We start from the raw sequence: 19,328 nt of genomic DNA, 5'->3' as shown, positions 1-19,328 counted from the left end.
ATGAGGCTGCAGTGCGTTAATAAATGTCCCCACACGATGTACATTTGACAGTGATTCATAGCAGGGAAGCTAACATCAGCCTACGGTGACAGCCAAAATATCTACTAACGTTCCTTACCGCCATGTGCTTCCTCAAATTTGACGTTGAGTTCATGTAAGCTTAAGCTTGTTGCCGCTGAAACTTTATGTGCACTTAATCACATCACCGCCTGGCTCTGTTTGATTGGTGATACGGAGTCAAACGTCACCAGTGACTGCATTTGATTGGTGATACGGAGTCAAACGTCACCAGTGACTGCATGTGATTGGTGAAACGGAGTCAAACGTCACCAGTGACTGCATGTGATTGGTGAAACGCAGGCATGCAATAGGTCCTACTTTGAAGGTCTGTCTGACAAACCAAAACAAACAAAGCGTGCTTTAACAGATCAATAAAAATCCGTAGCGAGCTGAATGTAAATAAATGGAGTGGAGTAAAAGTAGCGTTTCTTCTCTATAAATATACTCAAGTAAAAGTAAAAGTATGTTGCATTAAACTACTCTTAGAAGTACAATTTATCCCAAAAGTTACTCAAGTAGATGTAACGGAGTAAATGTAGCGCGTTACTACCCACCTCTGCTCATTATTAAGGGCGACAAATAAGACGTGTGCTAACTATAAAACTGCATGTACTACAAGCCCTGGTAAATAAAAAAGGATGGAATCACCAGACTTGGAGGATGTTCAGTCAGTTGTTTAATTTTGGAGGAAAAAAGCAGATAACAGACGAGACACAAACCTATATTATATTAAATGGCAACTTTACTGCTTTAAAAAAAACACCAAACTACAAACCCCAAAACCAGTGAAGTTGTCACGTTGTGTAAATGGTTAATAAAAAGAGAATACAATGATTTGCAAAACCCTTTCAACTTCTATTCAATTGAATAGACTGCAAAATACAAGACATTTAACGTTCGAACTGGTAAACTTTGTTATTTTTTGCAAATATTAGCTCATTTGGAATTTGATGCCTGCAACGTGTTTCAAAAAAGCTGGCACAAATGGCAAAAAAGAGTGAGAAAGTTGAGGAATGCCAATCAAATGCTTATTTGGAACATCCCACAGGTGAACAGGCTAATTGGGAACAGGTGGGTGCCATGATTGGGTATAAAAGCAGCTTCCATGAAATGCTCAGTCATTCACAAACAAGGATGGGTCGAGGGTCACCACTTTGTCAACAAATGCGTGAGCAAATTGTCCAACAGTTTAAGAACAACATTTCTCAACGAGCGATTTCAAGGAATTTAGGGATTTTCACCGTAGATTTCACCATCTACGGTCTGTAGAGGTTCGGAGAATCTGGAGAAATCACTGCACATAAACAATGATTTTACGGTCTTTCTATCCCTCAGGCGGTACTGCATCAAAAACCGACAGCAGTGTGTAAAGGATATCACCACATGGGCTGAGGAACACTTCAGAAACCCACTGTCAGCAACTACAGCTGGTCGCTACATCTGTAAGTGCAAGTTAAAACTCTACTATGCAAAACAAAAGCCATTTATCAACAACACCCAGAAACGCTGCCGGCTTTGTTGGGCCCGAGCTCATCTAAGATTGACTGATGCAAAGTGGAAAAGTGTTCTGTGGTCTGACGAGTCCACATTTCAAATTGTTTTTGGACACTGTGGACGTCGTGTCCTCTGGACCAAAGAGGAAAAGAACCATCCGGATTTTTTTCGGCGCAAACTTCCAAAGCCAGCGTGTGTGATGGTATGGGGGTGTATTAGTGCCCAAGACATGGGTAACTTACACATCTGTGAAGGCACCATTAATGCTTAAATGGACATACAGGTTTTGGAGCAACACATGTTGCCATCCAAGCAACGTTACCATGGACGCCCCTGCTTATTTCAGCAAGACAATGCCAAGCCACGTGTTACAGCAACGCAGCTTCATAGTAAAGGAGTGCGGGTACTAGACTGTGGTCAGGTGACCCTGAAGACCGTGAAGACGACTGCAGATGACAGTCGAAACATGTCAGGTAAAAATTCAGTCTAATATACCGTATTTTTCGGCGTATAAGTCGCTCGGGAGTATAAATCGCACTGGCCAAAAATGCATAATAAAGAAGGAAAAAAACATATATAAGTTGCACTGGAGTACAAGTCACATTTTTTGGGGGAAATGTATTTGATAAAAGCCAACACCAAGAATAGACATTTGAAAGGCAATTCAAAATGAATAAAGAATAGTGAACAACAGGCTGAATAAGTGTACCTTATATGAGGCATAAATAACCAACTGAGAACGTGCCTGGTATGTTAACGTAACATATTATGGTAAGAGTCATTCAAATAACTATAACATATAGAACATGCTATACGTTTACCAAACAATCTGTCATTCCTAATCGCTAAATCCCATGAAATCTTCTGTGTTGCTTCTAAACAACTCTGCCAACTCCAAAGGTAGACAATGCGCCGCTTCCTCTTGCCGTTTTCTGCTGCATATTTCACTACGTCCAGCTTGTAATCTGCAGTATATGATTTCCTTTTCGGTGCCATTTTTGTTCAGCCCTTCTCAGTATTTATAAGTTACCGCCAATGTTGAAATTATCCATTTTCATAGCAGGTAACATCTTTTTTTTTCACAATGTACTTCTGCCATGACCCGCCCCCGCCTAATTTAATTGGTTGATGTATGCGTGTGACGATTGCTGATATACGCCTAGTCTCTTACGTGAATTAGATAAATAATATTATTTGATATTTTACGGTAATGTGTTAATAATTTCACACATAAGTCGCTCCTGTGTATAAGTCGCACCCCCGGCCAAACTATGAAAAAAACTGCGATTTATAATCCGAAATATACAGTACCGAAAATATGGTCTGATTACAAGAAAATTTGAAAAAGTATATATTAAAAAAAAAGTACCATTTTAGAAGGCTGAAGGTCTACACACTATTGTTTTATGTCAAATACATTGTGGTGGGGAAAAAAAATAAACACTGTTTAAAAACGTTTGTAGCTACAGTGTGGAAAGTGAGAACAATCTAATGCAAAAACCAAATCCAACCCTTGGATGGGCATCTACATCAACAAAATGATTTGCCTGAGCACTTTAAAAATAAACAATAAAAATAAAACCTTTTTTTTTAATTTTTTTTACTTGGGATGTCACGCGGGCCGTGTTGCAGACACTGCTGGACTGGATCCGGCTTGCAGGCCGTAGTTTGGGGACCCTTGATCTAACGGTTTTGACCACATCGTTCAGTTTTGATTGATGCTTTGAGGCTGGTACAGTATTTGCTCAAGCGGGACTGCAGAAGGAGTACAGTACAACCTGACCTACTTCTTTATCCAACATACACAAGGCAATTACTTACAGTAGCTTTAAGGTTTCCAAAAGAAGAAGTGAGTGAAAGTCACATGCTGTGACTCAACACTTCCTCAAAGGTGAATCGGCCACTTGGTGTGTGTTAGAAATTGCTCAATTGTAGTGCAGAGGACATACCATTAGAGCAGAGTCATAACCCCCAACTCCATTGCCAGTCATGTCCTGTTCTACTTGCTATCTGAGAACACAAAACACTGAGGATATTGGGAAATGGCAGGACTGGGACTATAGTACATTCTGTACAATGACTCACCATGCCACCATGTCCTTAACTAGTTTTGTGGGTGAGCAAACATCATGAGGCAATGTGAGCTCATTAAAAGTGGAGTGGATATAAAGCGTCAGAGGAGAAAAACATAGCCATTTCAAAGAGAGTCCACCAGCAGCTGCTTACAAGTTCGCACGTTCATGTTTTAAGGAAAAAAATAGATGACTGACTCATTCCGTGTGTGTGTGTGTGTGTTGGGGGGGGGGGGGGGGGCTGGGGGGGGGGGGGGGTCCAACTTCAGATATATCTGAAGTTGATCTCATAACTTAAGTGTTGAAAGTAAAAAAAAACTAATACAAATGTATCACTTTATGAGAGGGGCACCTTTGGTATCCTAAATATATTAAATGGGACTTTATTTATCTTTTCATTGTGATTACTCAAAAATAACAGTGAATTAATATCAATGGTGTCTTGCATTATTGATGTTTTTAAGGCTCTAATTACTTCACATCAAACATTGCTTTCTGAATGTTTTGGGCAGTGGGGGAAATACTGCATATTTCAGTTTTATTATAAAAAACAAAGTTGTCTTGACAGAAAAGGCATAAAGCATTTCTGGTTTTTAAAATTTTATATCAACCTGAAGTTGATATACTGTAGAGATTTACTGTAAGCGTTAAATAAAAATAATAATTTGACTTGTTTTTAACATTTTAATGACTTAGACTCTTTATGATCCCCGGGAGCCCTAAAGGGAAAAAACAAACAAAATCCATATATTTTGTTATGATTTGAAAATGAAAACTATCAAAATGGCCCCCGTATGCTTTAATTTTTCCGTGTGTGGCCCTCAGTGGAAAAAGTTTGGACACCCCTGCCTTACATGTTGCTTACAAGCTGCTTGCTATTAGCTGAAAGAGTGTGGCTATTTTAATAAAATTACTTTACAGAACAAAATAATCTAAATGACAACTTTACAGACTGGACAAATTGTAGATCATTAGTGTGTGGATGTGAGAGTGAATGTTGTCTATCTGTGCTGGCCCTGCAATGAGGTGGCGACTTGTCCAGGGTTTACTACGACTTCCGCCCGAATGCAGCTGGGATAGCATTCAACACCCCCACGACCCCAAAAAGGACAAGCTGGATGGATAGTATATGCTTGCAGTAAAGGTAGCCCGTGAGAGTGCACGTTCACGAAATTTGAAGTTTGCCTATTTAATTTCAGACGGTGCAAATTGTTTCTAAGAACTAGACAAGTTGCCAAATCAGATATTAGCAAAGTAAAATACAGATGCCTAAGATAATGTCAAGTTTAAGATGAAGTGTGGTCCTGTAATTGTCAAACTTAGTTCTAAACAGTTTTATTTTGTGGAGTATGATGACAAAAGCGGGCAGCACGGTGGAAGAGGGGTTAGTGCGTCTGCCTCACAATATGAAGATCCTGAGTAGTCTTGGGTTCAATCCCGGCCTCGGGATCTTTCTGTGTGGAGTTTGCATGTTCTCCCCGTGACTGCGTGGGTTCCCTCCGGGTACTCCGGCTTCCTCCCACCTCCAAAGACATGCACCTGGGGATAGGTTGATTGGCAGCACTAAATTGGCCCTAGTGTGTGAATGGGAGTGTGAATGTTGTCTGTCTATCTGTGTTGGCCCTGCGATGAGGTGGCGACTTGTCCAGGCTGCCCGATTGTAGCTGAGATAGGCTCCAGCGCCCCCCGCGACCCCAAAGGGAATAAGCGGTAGAAAATGGATGGATGGATGGATGATGACAAAAGCTGACAATTTTCATGCTGAGACGGTTCAACTTCTCCAACAAATAAACAAAATATTTTGATCAGAAAGTGTATTTTTTCATTAAGTCATAATCAAAGTACATACAAAATGTTTAATTTTCTATTAAGACAATTTCACAGCCTGATTGAGCTTTTGAAGTGTAAAGACTACATCCCCTACATAACTAAGAGGTTATCCGGAGGTGGTGGAGATAAAAACATGCTGAAGGTCTCACATCACAGATATTCTCACCTTCAAGTGATTCCAATAACAATTGTTGTCATATGGGTCCTAAAAAGTGGCATTAAGGTGAAGAACAAAAGCAGTCTGATTCACTGCGTTATTGTTGAACCATCAGCCTCATGTTGATTCTGTTTTCTCAGCGTTTGATCCCCCTGTCGTGTTTTTTAACGGCGAGCTATCTGATGCAGATGGGTCTTCTAAAGCATTGTCAACATCCAATAATAGGTTCATAGCCACCTCTGCAGGACTGGTGCCCATCACGGGCCTTCCTGATGCCACCTGCTCAGTCCTCTCCACATAGAAGAGGATGTATGCCTTGGCCTTCCTCACCGTTTCTTCGCTGGCCAAAGTCACTGTGCTGTCGTTGAAATGGTACCAGCGCCCCTCGTGGCTGCCGTAAGCCGTGTAATGGCCCGATCCCACCCTGCCAACACGCACACGTGCAGCAGGTCACATTCTGTTTCAAAGCATCAAAGTAAACAGGAGGCTGCTGTTGGCGTGACGTAAGCAGTCACATGGCACAACATTGCCTCTTAGAGGTCACTGACAGAACAGCAGCCAGTATTGTCGACACGCCCAATCTGTTTCAAAACGATTACATTGGAGCTGAATTCAGAGGGAGAGAATGCACATGCCACCAAATTCTAATACTGATCACATTTTATTTATGACTCCAAACGAAGCTTGTAAGTTGTACTCACCCAGATCCATGATGCACTACAATGGCCGCCAGGTCATACAAACAGCTTCCTGCTAGCAAGCTTTCCTGCTGACGAGACAAAAACAAGGTGAGTTTATTTTGCATCATTCCATATTATCTTGCTTTTACATATTCACTTAAATACATTGCAACGTATTTAACAGATTTTGTAGCTGTCAAGTCAAGATTTTGCAGGTAGAATTAGTTGCGGAGTGGCGCCCCCTACAGCCTGAAGCCAATTCCAGCCATAGATTGGTATGTAACTCAGCCAACGATGATCTTCTCAGACACACCGGTCGGTGTCCTGACTCCTTCATCATAATCATCATCATTTCTTTTTATTCCTTTCATGAAAATGCATATATACAAGCCTCTGGAGGACAGAGTAAAACAACTTGCACTGGGCCTAGTCTATAAAATCCGCTACACCTCCCTGATACCAAAGTACATGTCAAACTACTTCCTTAACGTACATATCGCTTGTCAACTCTGACTTCTCTGGTCTGCCAATCAAATATCTCCCGGTGTAACATTAAACACGATCTCCTAGTGATAGTGTTGCCAGATGTCACGAGAGAAACAAGCAACCAGTTCAATTATTACAGCGTGTAAGTGGGATAAAACAAACAACATGTTTACTTGACCCACTTCCTGGGAAACTTATCAAGGAACTGTTTGTATTATTAGGTCCATCAGTGTTAAATATTATAAACTTATCACTTTCCTCCGGCACTGTTCCCCTAGCATTCAAAAAAGCGGTTATTCATCCTCTGCTCAAAAGACCTAACCTCGATCCTGACCTCATGGTAAACTACCGACCGGTCTCCCACCTTCCGTTTATTTCCAAAATTCTCGAAAAAACTGTTGCACAGCAGCTAAATGAACACTTAGTGACTAACAATCTCTGTGAACCTTTTCAATCCGGTTTCAGGGCAAATCACTCTACGGAGACAGCCCTCGCAAAAATGACTAATGATCTATTGCTAACGATGGATTCTGATGCGTCATCTATGTTGCTGCTTCTTGATCTTAGCGCCGCTTTCGATACCGTCGATCATAATATTTTATTAGAGCGTATCAAAACACGTATTGGTATGTCTGACTTAGCCTTGTCTTGGTTTAACTCTTATCTTACTGACAGGATGCAGTGCGTCTCCCATAACAATGTGACCTCGGACTATGTCAAGGTAACGTGCGGAGTTCCCCAGGGTTCGGTTCTTGGCCCTGCACTCTTTAGTATTTACATGCTGCCGCTGGGTGACATCATACGCAAGTACGGTGTTAGCTTTCACTGTTATGCTGATGACACTCAACTCTACATGCCCCTAAAGCTGACCAACACGCCGGACTGTAGTCAGCTGGAGGCGTGTCTTAATGAAATTAAACAATGGATGTCCGCTAACTTTTTGCAACTCAACGCTAAGAAAACGGAAATGCTGATTATCGGTCCTGCTAGACACCAACATATATTTAATAATACCACCTTAACATTTGACAACCAAACAATTAAACAAGGAGACTCGGTAAAGAATCTGGGTATTATCTTCGACCCAACTCTCTCGTTTGAGTCACACATTAAGAGTGTTACTAAAACGGCCTTCTTTCATCTCCGTAATATCGCTAAAATTCGTTCCATCTTGTCCACTAGCGACGCTGAGATCATTATTCATGCGTTCGTTACGTCTCGTCTCGATTACTGTAACGTATTATTTTCGGGCCTCCCTATGTCTAGCATTAAAAGATTACAGTTGGTACAAAATGCGGCTGCAAGGCTTTTGACAAAAACAAGAAAGTTTGATCATATTACGCCTATACTGGCTCACTTGCACTGGCTTCCTGTGCACTTAAGATGCGACTTTAAGGTTTTACTACTTACGTATAAAATATTACACGGTTTAGCTCCAGCCTATCTCGCCGATTGTATTGTACCATATGTCCCGACAAGAAATCTGCGTTCAAAGAACTCCGGCTTATTAGTGATTCCCAGAGCCAAAAAAAAGTCTGCGGGCTATAGAGCGTTTTCTATTCGGGCTCCAGTACTCTGGAATGCCCTCCCGGTAACAGTTAGAGATGCTACCTCAGTAGAGGCATTTAAGTCCCATCTTAAAACTCATTTGTATAATCTAGCCTTTAAATAGACCCCCCCTTTTTTAGACCAGTTGATCTGCCGTTTCTTTTCTTCTCTCCTCTTCTCCCCTGTCCCTTGCGAGGGGGAGTTGCATAGGTCCGGTGGCCATGGATGAAGTGCTGGCTGTCCAGAGCCGGGACCCCGGGTGGACCACTAGCCTGTGCATCGGTTGGGGACATCTCTGCGCTGCTGACCCGTCTCCGCTCGGGATGGTTTCCTGTTGGCCCCGCTGTGGACCGGACTCCCGCTGATGTGTTGGATCCACTGTGGACTGGACTTTCACAATGTTATGTCAGACCCACTCGACATCCGTTGCTTTCGGTCTCCCCTAGAGGGGGGGGGTTACCCACATATGCGGTCCTCTCCAAGGTTTCTCATAGTCATTCACCGACGTCCCACTGGGGTGAGTTTTTCCTTGCCCGTATGTGGGCTCTGTACCGAGGATGTCGTTGTGGCTTGTACAGCCCTTTGAGACACTTGTGATTTAGGGCTATATAAATAAACATTGATTGATTGATTGAATTAAAACAAGTCGTTTATAGTAAGCGGCAACACTGGATGAAGAAGCAGCCGAAAGAGACACTGCAGTAGTCTGCTCCCCAAAGTAAATTCTGAACAATATTGTCAAATTATTGCATAAAACTACTATAATTCCTTGTAGTACATTCTATTGAAATGTTTTAAACTTTTACTGCTTTAATATACGAGTGTTCTGAGTTACCAGCTCGTGGGTTGAGGTACTACTGTCGTTCAACCTGTTAAGCCCCCTTCTTTCTGAATCAAGACTACAGGAGCCCGGCGCAGTTTTGGCTGAGGCAGGCAGACGGCACACAAAGCTTACCTCAAGTAAGTAGCCCTTCATGTCTAAGTCTTTTAGAGGAAACTCCACATAAGTGTCCACTTTATTTCTCAAAAAAGCAGTCCAATGGAACCTTTTCAAGTGCAAGCACAAAACCTGCATTTGGAAAGAAAACCTTCATTCAACCAAAAGACAGTACATTTTCCCACGCTAACTGAGCAAGAATAATACGTTTAATTTAACTCCTCCTCTTACCTTTGGAAGCTTCTGGATCCAGAACTTCTTGGTGGATTTTTGTCGTTTCTTACACTTGTGGCAATAGTACAGCTCTGTTTCGTCCAGCTCTTCCAGGTCAGTAAAGCTTCGTAAGCATTCTAAAACAGTCATTGGGCTTTATATTACCCAAAATAGTAGCACATCTGACACAGGAGACCTTATATCTTACCACGCAAAGTGCATGTCGGCCCTGGTTCTTGATCCTTACTCCTCTTTTGTCTAAACCGACTGGGAATGTCCAGAGACAGATCTAGTAAGACAAAATGAGAAAAAATATTGGATTATAAGTCATACTCTCTACGTAAGTGTGTTTGGTGTCTTACCAAGAAAAGGGTCAAACTTGCGGGATTCTGTCCCACATATCAAACAGTTGACTTCATTTTGAAGGATCCCACCAAAAATAGATGTGACAACGCTGGGAGTTCCGTTTCTGCAACATTACAAGCAGACACAAACACAATGTGCATACAAAACATGCTGAGTACAACACAAACACTGCAAAAAACTAATTACTACATGATTAATTACAGCATGTACTTCTACAGGCTAAGACTTTGTTTAGATCAGGGGTGTCCAAACTTTTTTCCACTGACGGCTGCACACTGAAAAATCTAAGCATTTGGGGGTAATTTTGATTTGTTTTAATTTTCAAAACCAATACAATATATGAATCCCCACAATTATGGGTTTCAGACATTTAAGTGTTAAAATTAAGTCATATATATATATACACACATACTGTACATACATATGTATATATATATACACACACACACACACACACATACATACATACATATGTATATACACTACCGTTCAAAAGTTTGGGGTCACATTGAAATGTCCTTATTTTTTAAGGAAAAGCACTGTACTTTTCAATGAAGATAACTTTAAACTAGTCTTAACTTTAAAGAAATACACTCTATACATTGCTAATGTGGTAAATGACTATTCTAGCTGCAAATGTCTGGTTTTTGGTGCAATATCTACATAGGTGTATAGAGGCCCATTTCCAGCAACTATCACTCCAGTGTTCTAATGGTACAATGCGTTTGCTCATTGGCTCAGAAGGCTAATTGATGATTAGAAAACCCTTGTGCAATCATGTTCACAGATCTGAAAACAGTTTAGCTCGTTACAGAAGCTACAAAACTGACCTTCCTTTGAGCAGATTGAGTTTCTGGAGCATCACAATTGTGGGGTCAATTAAACGCTCAAAATGGCCAGAAAAAGAGAACTTTCATCTGAAACTCGACAGTCTATTCTTGTTCTTAGAAATGAAGGCTATTCCACAAAATTGTTTGGGTGACCCCAAACTTTTGAACGGTAGTGTATATATACATACACACACACACCACACACATATATACATACACACACATACAATTATCCACATATATACATACACATTTACACACACATACATACATACATATATATATATATATATATATATATATATATATATATATATATATATATATATATATATATATATATATACACATATATATATATATATATATATATTTCATCTTATTTTATTATTTTTTACTTTCAATGCTTAAATATCTATAGATCAACTTTAGATCTATCCGTTGACATAACATTTAAAATGTTCTTACGTTTTATGCCCTTTTTGTCAAACAGTAAAGTGGAATATTTGGTGTGGAGTAAATCGAGCCCTAAATAGGTAAGTAATTCATAACATTGTTTCTAATTATTGTTTTTTGAGCAATGACATTAAAAAAAAAAAAAGTTCCACTAAAATTATTGGCAATCCAAAAGGGCCCAAAACTGTGAAAAATAAATACATTTAATGCTTTAATCTCTAAATCAACTTCTGACCTATCCGTCGAAGATAAGTTTTAATTATTTATGTATGTTTTTTAATCTTTTATGCCCTTTTATTTTGTCTGTTTTTATTTATATGACAAACACACAAAATATGCAATACTTCCCCAATTTTTCTTGTTTCATTTCACTTGTTTGCTCTTTTATTCCACGTTTTATGCTTTTTTTGTAATGGTATTTAAAAAAAATTTCTGCAGGCCGTAAAAATAAGCTGTGGGCCACAAATGGCCCACGGGCCGCACTTAGGACACCCCTGGTTTAGATAGATAAGGGAGCATGAACTATACACTTCACATAAGAATATTATGCAAAATAAGCATGGACCTAGATTCATTGTGAACAGTGTTAAACAGTCGTAAACACACAAACAGTTGTAACAGGTCAACTTACAAGCAGCATTTGCCATCAGTGCTGGAGGTTCTGAGCCCACCCTGAGGTGACACGATCTCTGTTGCCCCGTTCTGGTTTTGCTGGAGCTCCCTGTGGAGATGGTCCAGCAGGTAGCGCATGAACTCGTGGGCATCCTGCTGCTGATAGCCCCTGAATCGATGGAAGCACCACAGATGAAACGGTTAGGTCCAAGGCAGTGAAAGCATTTAACAACTGTACAAGTTACCTGAAACTTGGCATGATTTTCCATACGGCGTAAAATAGCGAGTCTGGACTGAAGGCTCCCCCTTGCCAGAGGGAACAAAATGTCTTCCTTAACTCTTCAACCAGCAACCTGTTTTAACCCAAACCAAAATGTTTGTCATTATCAACATGTACTATGCACAACATGTTTCTTTTGTAGCAGCAAATAGCTTTGAATTGCTGTTTTTAGGATATTGAGGAAAAATGGAGTGCACTACAGTACATAAATGCAACCAAAAAAAGCGCTGTTGATTCAACTTGTTTGTGGTCTAAAGTGCAAACCTCCACTGTGGCACAACCTCTTTGGACAGCATAATCAATACAATTCTGGTACTGAAATATGAGCTCAGAACATTCATTCCTTTAAAAACAATCTTTTTTTAGAATTGGTATTGATTTTGACCAAGATTTTGAAAAATGGGACATCACATTGCAGTCTTGATGTGTGGATAGGTTTATTTTGATGCTGCTCTCACAAAAGCTAGTTCATTCAAGACATTATAGAGAAGGGGTGCCCACACTTTTTTAGCAGGCGAGCTACTTTTGAAATGACCAAGTCGAAGTGATCTGCCTCATCTTCACATATACATTAATTATATATATACACATATATACATACATATATACACATACATATATACAAATATACATATATACCGTATCATGTATATACTGTATATGATATAGGGCTGCAACTAACAACTAATTTGATAATCGATTAATCTGTCGATTATTACATCAATTAATAATCGGATAAGAGAGACAAACTACATTTCTATCCTTTCCAGTATTTTATTGAAAAACAAACAGCATACTGGCACCATACTTATTTTGATTATTGTTTCTCAGCTGTTTGTACATGTTGCAGTTTATAAATAAAGGTTTATAAAAAATGTTTTTTTTTTTAAATAAATACAAATGAAAAGTAGCCTCTGCGCATGCGCATAGCATAGATCCAACGAATCAATGACTAAATTAATCGCCAACTATTTTTATAATCGATTTTAATCGATTAGTTGTTGCAGCCCTAATATGATATACAGTATACTGTATGTATGTAGGTGTGAATGAATGATGGGTTCCAACTTCTGTGAGCGCTTTGAGTATCTAACAATAGAAAAGCGCGATATAAAATCTAATCCATTATTATTATTATATATATATATGTTTGTACTATGTTTAACACATATAGACTTTGCTTTCATGAAGACAAGAATATTCACAGTAGTGCTGATAAATTCCATCCATCCATTTTCTACCGCTTATTCCCTTTCGGGGTCGCGGGGGGCGCTGGAGCCTATCTCAGCTACAATCGGGCGGAAGGCGGGGTACACCCTGGACAAGTCGCCACCTCATCGCAGGGCCAACACAGATAGACAGACAACATTCACACTCACATTCACACACTTAACTTCCACATTTTTGAATTTACACTGTGGAGGATAAATAAGTCCTCCTTTCTGTCCAATACCACATGAAAGTGGTTGGTTTTTGGCATGTTTATTTGTCAAGCTTCCATACTTGTTTGTATACACTTTACAAGAAATACATTGACGGCACAGGCCTTGCTAGCTTGTGTGTGCTAGTTTTCTCTTTTTTTTTGTTAGCGCAGCAGAACGGAGCAGCACTCTTATTGTGAAGACAGGAACTGTGTGGTCAGTCTTCAGGCTTTTTGACAGCAGGTACAGTGCGAGAGTCTGTTGAAATAAAAAGTCTTCCCTGCATTCCTGTTGGTCGTTTTTGTCTTAACACTGAAATCGCAGCAGCCAGCGTCATCTCACAGGACAGTCGGTTCCCGCGAACGTCAATCAAGTGACGTCATAGTGAAGACTGATGAATGCTAATTTTAGGTTTATTTTTTAATGCCTGGCTGGTGATCAACTGGGAGCTCGCGATCGACCTAATGGGCACCCCTGGTATAGAGCAAGTGTTTGCTACTATGTTTAGCTGAAACCGTAACGAGATATGACTGATAAGCTGCATAATTCACTCGCAGATCTGTTGTTCAAATGTAAAGTGCAATACAAATATAATCTATTATTATTATTATTATTATGATTTGGCTGGCACCAACACAACCAGCTATGTTGTTAACATCTTGACAGGCCAGAAAAACGTTTTTAAAAGGTATTTGGATGTTTTTTTAGTTAGCAGACACATAACTGCGAGCAAATAAAGAGCAATGTTTTGCATGTGTTACATGCCCTAAATCAGGGGTCACCAACGCGGTGCCCGCGGGCACCAGGTAGCCCGTAAGGACCAGATGAGTAGCCCGCTGGCCTGTTCTAAAAATAGCTCAAATAGCGGCACTTACCAGTGAGCTGCCTCTATTTTTTTTTATTTTTTTTATTTACTAGCAAGCTGGTCTCGCTTTGCCCGACATTTTTAATTCTAAGAGAGACAAAACTCAAATAGAATTTGAAAATCCAAGAAAATATTTTAAAGACTTGGTCTTCACTTGTTTAAATAAATTCATTATTTTTTTTACTCTGCCTCTTATAACTTTCAGAAAGACAATTTTAGAGAAAAAATACAACCTTAAAAAGGATTTTAGGATTTTTAAACACATACACCTTTTTACCTTTTAAATTCCTTCCTCTTCTTTCCTGACAATTTAAATCAATCCATCCATCCATTTTCTACCGCTTATTCCCTTCGGGGTCGCGGGGGGCGCTGGAGCCTATCTCAGCTACAATCGGGCGGAAGGCGGGGTACACCCTGGACAAGTCGCCACCTCATCGCAGGGCCAACACAGATAGACAGACAACATTCACACACTAGGGCCAATTTAGTGTTGCCAATCAACCTATCCCCAGGTGCATGTCTTTGGAGGTGGGAGGAAGCCGGAGTACCCGGAGGGAACCCACGCAGTCACGGGGAGAACATGCAAACTCCACACAGAAAGATCCAGAGGCCGGGATTGAACCCAAGACTACTCAGGATCTTCATATTGTGAGGCAGACGCACTAACCCCTCTGTCACCGTGCTGCCCAATTTAAATCAATGTTCAAGTAAATTTATTTTTTTTATTGTAAAGAATAATAAATAAATTTTAATTTAATTCTTCATTTTAGCTTCTGTTTTTTCGACGAAGAATATTTGTGAAATATTTCTTCAAACTTATGATTAAAATTCCAAAAAATTATTCTGGCAAATCTAGAAAATCTGTAGAATCAAATTTAAATCTTATTTCAAAGTCTTTTGAATTTCTTTTAAAATTTTTGTTCTGGAAAATCTTGAAGAAATAATGATTTGTCTTTGTTAGAAATATAGCTTGGTCCAATTTGTTATATATTCTAACAAAGTGCAGATTGTATTTTAACCTATTTAAAACATGTCATCAAAATTCTAAAATTAATCTTAGTCAGGAAAAATTACTAATCATGTTCCATAAATTTTTTTAAATTTTTTTTTCCAAAAAGATTCAAATTAGCTAGTTTTTCTCTTCTTTTTTTCGGTTGAATTTTGAATTTTAGAGAGTCGAAATTGAAGATAAACTATGTTTCAAAATTTTATTGTCATTTTTTTCGTGTTTTCTCCTCTTTTAAACCGTTCAATTAAGTGTAAATATCATTAATTATTAATAATAACATAGAGTTAAAGGTAAATTGAGCAAATTGGCTATTTTCGGCAATTTATTTAAGTGTGTATCAAACTGGTAGCCCTTCGCATTAATCAGTACCCAAGAAGTAGCTCTTGGTTTCAAAAAGGTTGGTGACCCCTGCCCTAAATACTGTGTTCTGTTGGGTATTTAGGCAATTGTAAAAGTTGGGTCCCTCCAGTGACTCCTTATTAGTCACACTGGCAAGTTCCGCTAGCAGCACCCTCAGTTTCCCCACACAGAATGAAAGACCTTCTTTAAGTGTGCTAACACTGTTCCCAGATGAATGTGCTCTGCTAATGAATGACTCCTCCACCAGACGAGGACCTTACACACTGGTGTCCCCTTGGCTGCGAGTGTGGTACGTCCTCTTTCCAGCCGTCTTACCACTGCGTAACGACACGACTGGTAACCCTTTAAAATAACAGCTAAATTGCTCGATGTTACTGCAAAGGAAACAAGAGGGAGGTAAGTTTGATTGCTCCAAATTCAATGTTGTGAAAGTAAATATTGATTAGATGTTTTGAACACCCAAAAGCTTTATTTCAGATGAGGACTCACCTGAGCGACTGCAGAATGGCATTCATGAAGCATGTGTTACCCAGGTTACGCAAGCCAGTGGCTCCCAAAGCAGGCCCATCCTGAAAGATCAAACATCAACATACACAAAAAAATAAAGTTAAAGGGGAACTGCACTTCTCAAACTTATGTAAGACAAGCAAATGTTTTTCTTTTTGTATGCACTTCATCTAATAAATAAATGCAATCAAAAGTCCGCTTACAATAGAGCCGACGGGAGTTGCGCAATTCTGCTAATAAAGCGCTTAAAAAACATCCAAACACCTCCCAGAACAAGCTAGTCAGGTTACTTTTAGACCTCCACCCCAGATCACACCTCACTCCAACCCACTTATCCAAAGTGGGCTGGCTCAGGGTGGAGGACAGAGTAAAACAACTTGCACTGAGCTTAGTCTATAAAATCCGCTACACCTCCCTGATACCGAAGTACATGTCAAACTACTTCCTTAACGTAAATGACCGCCATAACCACAACACCAGGGGGAGTTCCACTAACCACGTTAAACCCAGATTCCGAACTAACAAAGGTCTTAACTCATTCTCCTTCTATGCCACATCAATATGGAATTCACTCCCAACAGGTGTAACAGAAAGTGCATCTATATCCTCCTTCAAAACCGCACTAAAACCACCTCCAGGCAACTTCAACCCTTGACTAACACACTCCCCCCTCCACATCCCCGGATTGTAAATAACCGAATGTATTTCTAATGTATATACTTGTTCTTATGCTATCTGAACTCACTATGTTCTCTGCTCGCTGTACATATCCTACCAAATCAGACTTACACTGTTTCAATGCCCATTTCTCAGATGATGCAATTGTTGATGACTGAAGTGCTGATATCAACCAAACACTCCTCATCCCACCCCCCGGATTGTAAATAATTAAATGTATATACTCTGATGATTAACTTGTGCGATGACTGTATTATGATGATAGTATATATTTGTACCATGAATTGATTTGCGTGGACCCCGACTTAAAAAAGTTTAAAAACTTATTGGGGTGTTACCATTTAGTGGTCAATTGTACGGAATATGTACTGAACTGTGCAATCTACTAATAAAAGTTTCAATCAAAAAAACCATTAACATTGTATATACACGCTGTAAGTATATATGTAATGTTGTAACAGGCACATTCATAATAGCATGTAATATTTACGCATTTAGACCATTTTAGGCATACAGCCACATAATTTCAAAAACGCATCTCAACATTGTTTTTTTCCTTCAACAACATCACTGATTACTACTCACTGCAGACTTCATGAGAGCCAACAAACATAATAAAACATCACTCACTGTATAAGGTCTGCTGTACTTAGGATGCTGACTAATGGGATGTTGATATATTCCCATTTAGATGAAGAATTACTAGTGATCCTTGCGAAGAAAACAGGTGGGTGGTGCCAAGCGTCTTTTTGTGTCGTTCTTGCCATACCCAGGTCTAAATTGGTTGCCAAAGTTGACCAACGTGTTGAATTATGTCCTCATCCCTCTACTATCATGGTGAGAGGTATTATTTAAAAGCCTACTGAAACCCACTACTACCGACCACGCAGTCTGATAGTTTATATATTCATGATGAAATCTTAACATTGCAACACATGCCAATACGGCCGGGTTAACTTATAAAGTGCAATTTTAAATTTCCCGCTAAACTTCCGGTTGAAAACGTCTATGTATGATGACGTATGCGCGTGACGTCAATCGTTGAACCGGAAGTATTGGTACACCATTGAATCCAATACAAAAAGCTCTGTTTTCATCTCAAAATTCCACAGTACTCTGGACATCTGTGTTGGTGAATCTTTTGCAATTTGTTTAATGAACAATGAAGACTGCAAAGAAGAAAGTTGTAGGTGGGATCGGTGTATTAGCGGCTGGCTGTAGCAACACAACCAGGAGGACTTTGACTTGGATAGCAGACGCACTATCCGACGCTAGCCGCCGACGCTAGCCGCCGACGCTAACCGCCGACGCTAGCCGCCGACCGCACGGATGATCGGGTGAAGTCCTTCATCCTTCTGTCGATCGCTGGAACGCAGGTGAGCACGAGTGTTGATGAGCAGATGAGGGCTGGCTGGCGTAGGTGGAGCGCTAATGTTTATATCATAGCTCAGTGAGGTTCCGTTGCTAAGTTAGCTTCAACGGCGTTGTTAGCAACAGCATTGTTAAGCTTCGCCAAGCTGGAAATTATTAACCGTGTATTTACAGGTCCATGGTTTAATAGTATTGTTGATTTTCTGTCTATCCTTCCAGTCAGGGGTTTATTTCTTCTGTTTCTATCTGCAGTTAAGCACGATGCTATCACATTAGCTCCGTAGCTAAAGAGCTTCGCCGATGTATTGTCGTGGAGATAAAAGTCACTGTGAATGTCCATTTTGCGTTCTCGACTCTCGTTTTCAAGAGGATATAGTATCCGAGGTGGTTTAAAATACAAATCCGTGATCCACAATAGAAAAAGGAGAGAGTGTGAAATACAATGAGTCAGCTTATACCTAAGTTACGGTCAGAGCGAAAAAAGATGCATCCTGCACTGCACTCTAGTCCTTCACTCTCACGTTCCTCATCCACGAATCTTTCATCCTGGCTCAAATTAATGGGGTAATCGTCGCTTTCTCGATCCGAATCGCTCTCGCTGCTGGTGTAAACAATGGGGAAATGTGAGGAGCCTTTCAACCTGCGACGTCACGCTACTTCCGGTACAGGCAAGGCTTTTTTTTTATCAGCGACCAAAAGTTGCGAACTTTATCGTCGATGTTCTCTACTAAATCCTTTCAGCAAAAATATGGCAATATCGTGAAATGATCAAGTATGACACATAGAATGGATCTGCTATCCCCGTTAAAATAAAAAAAATTCATTTCAGTAGGCCTTTAAGATCGAGATTACATTTCCACGAGCTCCGAGGCAAGAAAGCAGCTCACCAGCCGATGATGTTAAAATAGCCACACAAGCTAGTTAACCTCTCTGAGACCACAGCGGCACTATAAATAGTTTGTCTGTGATAGTGCACATAATAACAATATCACTAATACTTGGTTAAATCACAAAATGTAAAAGGAGTATTGTTGGCGGTTTTTGGGTGGTTATTTGGAGGGCTTTATGGGCGGGATAGAGGACCTCCCATATACTA

General features: G+C 40.0%; 1 protein-coding gene across 4 annotated transcripts in view; it reads right to left on the bottom strand.

Annotated features, from left to right (window-relative positions):
• Positions 1 to 19,328, bottom strand: part of usp3 (ubiquitin specific peptidase 3) — a 46,455-nt gene that overhangs the window by 21,650 nt on the left and 5,477 nt on the right. Inside the window, exons 6-16 of one of the 4 annotated variants that reach the window (XM_062061155.1) lie at positions 16,166 to 16,245; positions 15,937 to 16,050; positions 11,987 to 12,094; positions 11,761 to 11,910; positions 9,840 to 9,946; positions 9,686 to 9,766; positions 9,496 to 9,614; positions 9,283 to 9,396; positions 6,315 to 6,382; positions 5,851 to 6,037; positions 188 to 3,564 (exon numbers count right to left, since the gene is read on the bottom strand). In XM_062061155.1, the coding sequence (XP_061917139.1) occupies positions 3,517 to 3,564; positions 5,851 to 6,037; positions 6,315 to 6,382; positions 9,283 to 9,396; positions 9,496 to 9,614; positions 9,686 to 9,766; positions 9,840 to 9,946; positions 11,761 to 11,910; positions 11,987 to 12,094; positions 15,937 to 16,050; positions 16,166 to 16,245 (1,176 nt within the window). In that variant the 3' untranslated portion in view covers positions 188 to 3,516. Of the gene's footprint in view, positions 1 to 187; positions 3,565 to 3,966; positions 6,038 to 6,314; positions 6,383 to 9,282; positions 9,397 to 9,495; positions 9,615 to 9,685; positions 9,767 to 9,839; positions 9,947 to 11,760; positions 11,911 to 11,986; positions 12,095 to 15,936; positions 16,051 to 16,165; positions 16,246 to 19,328 lie in introns of those variants that run through there. The other 3 variants (XM_062061156.1, XM_062061153.1, XM_062061154.1) reach the window with 3 other exon arrangements.

This window comes from Entelurus aequoreus, linkage group LG10 (assembly GCF_033978785.1).
Source record: "Entelurus aequoreus isolate RoL-2023_Sb linkage group LG10, RoL_Eaeq_v1.1, whole genome shotgun sequence".
Lineage (NCBI taxonomy): Eukaryota > Metazoa > Chordata > Actinopteri > Syngnathiformes > Syngnathidae > Entelurus > Entelurus aequoreus.
Note: the sequence above shows the minus strand (reverse complement) of the source record. Positions and strands in the feature narration are given on the sequence as shown.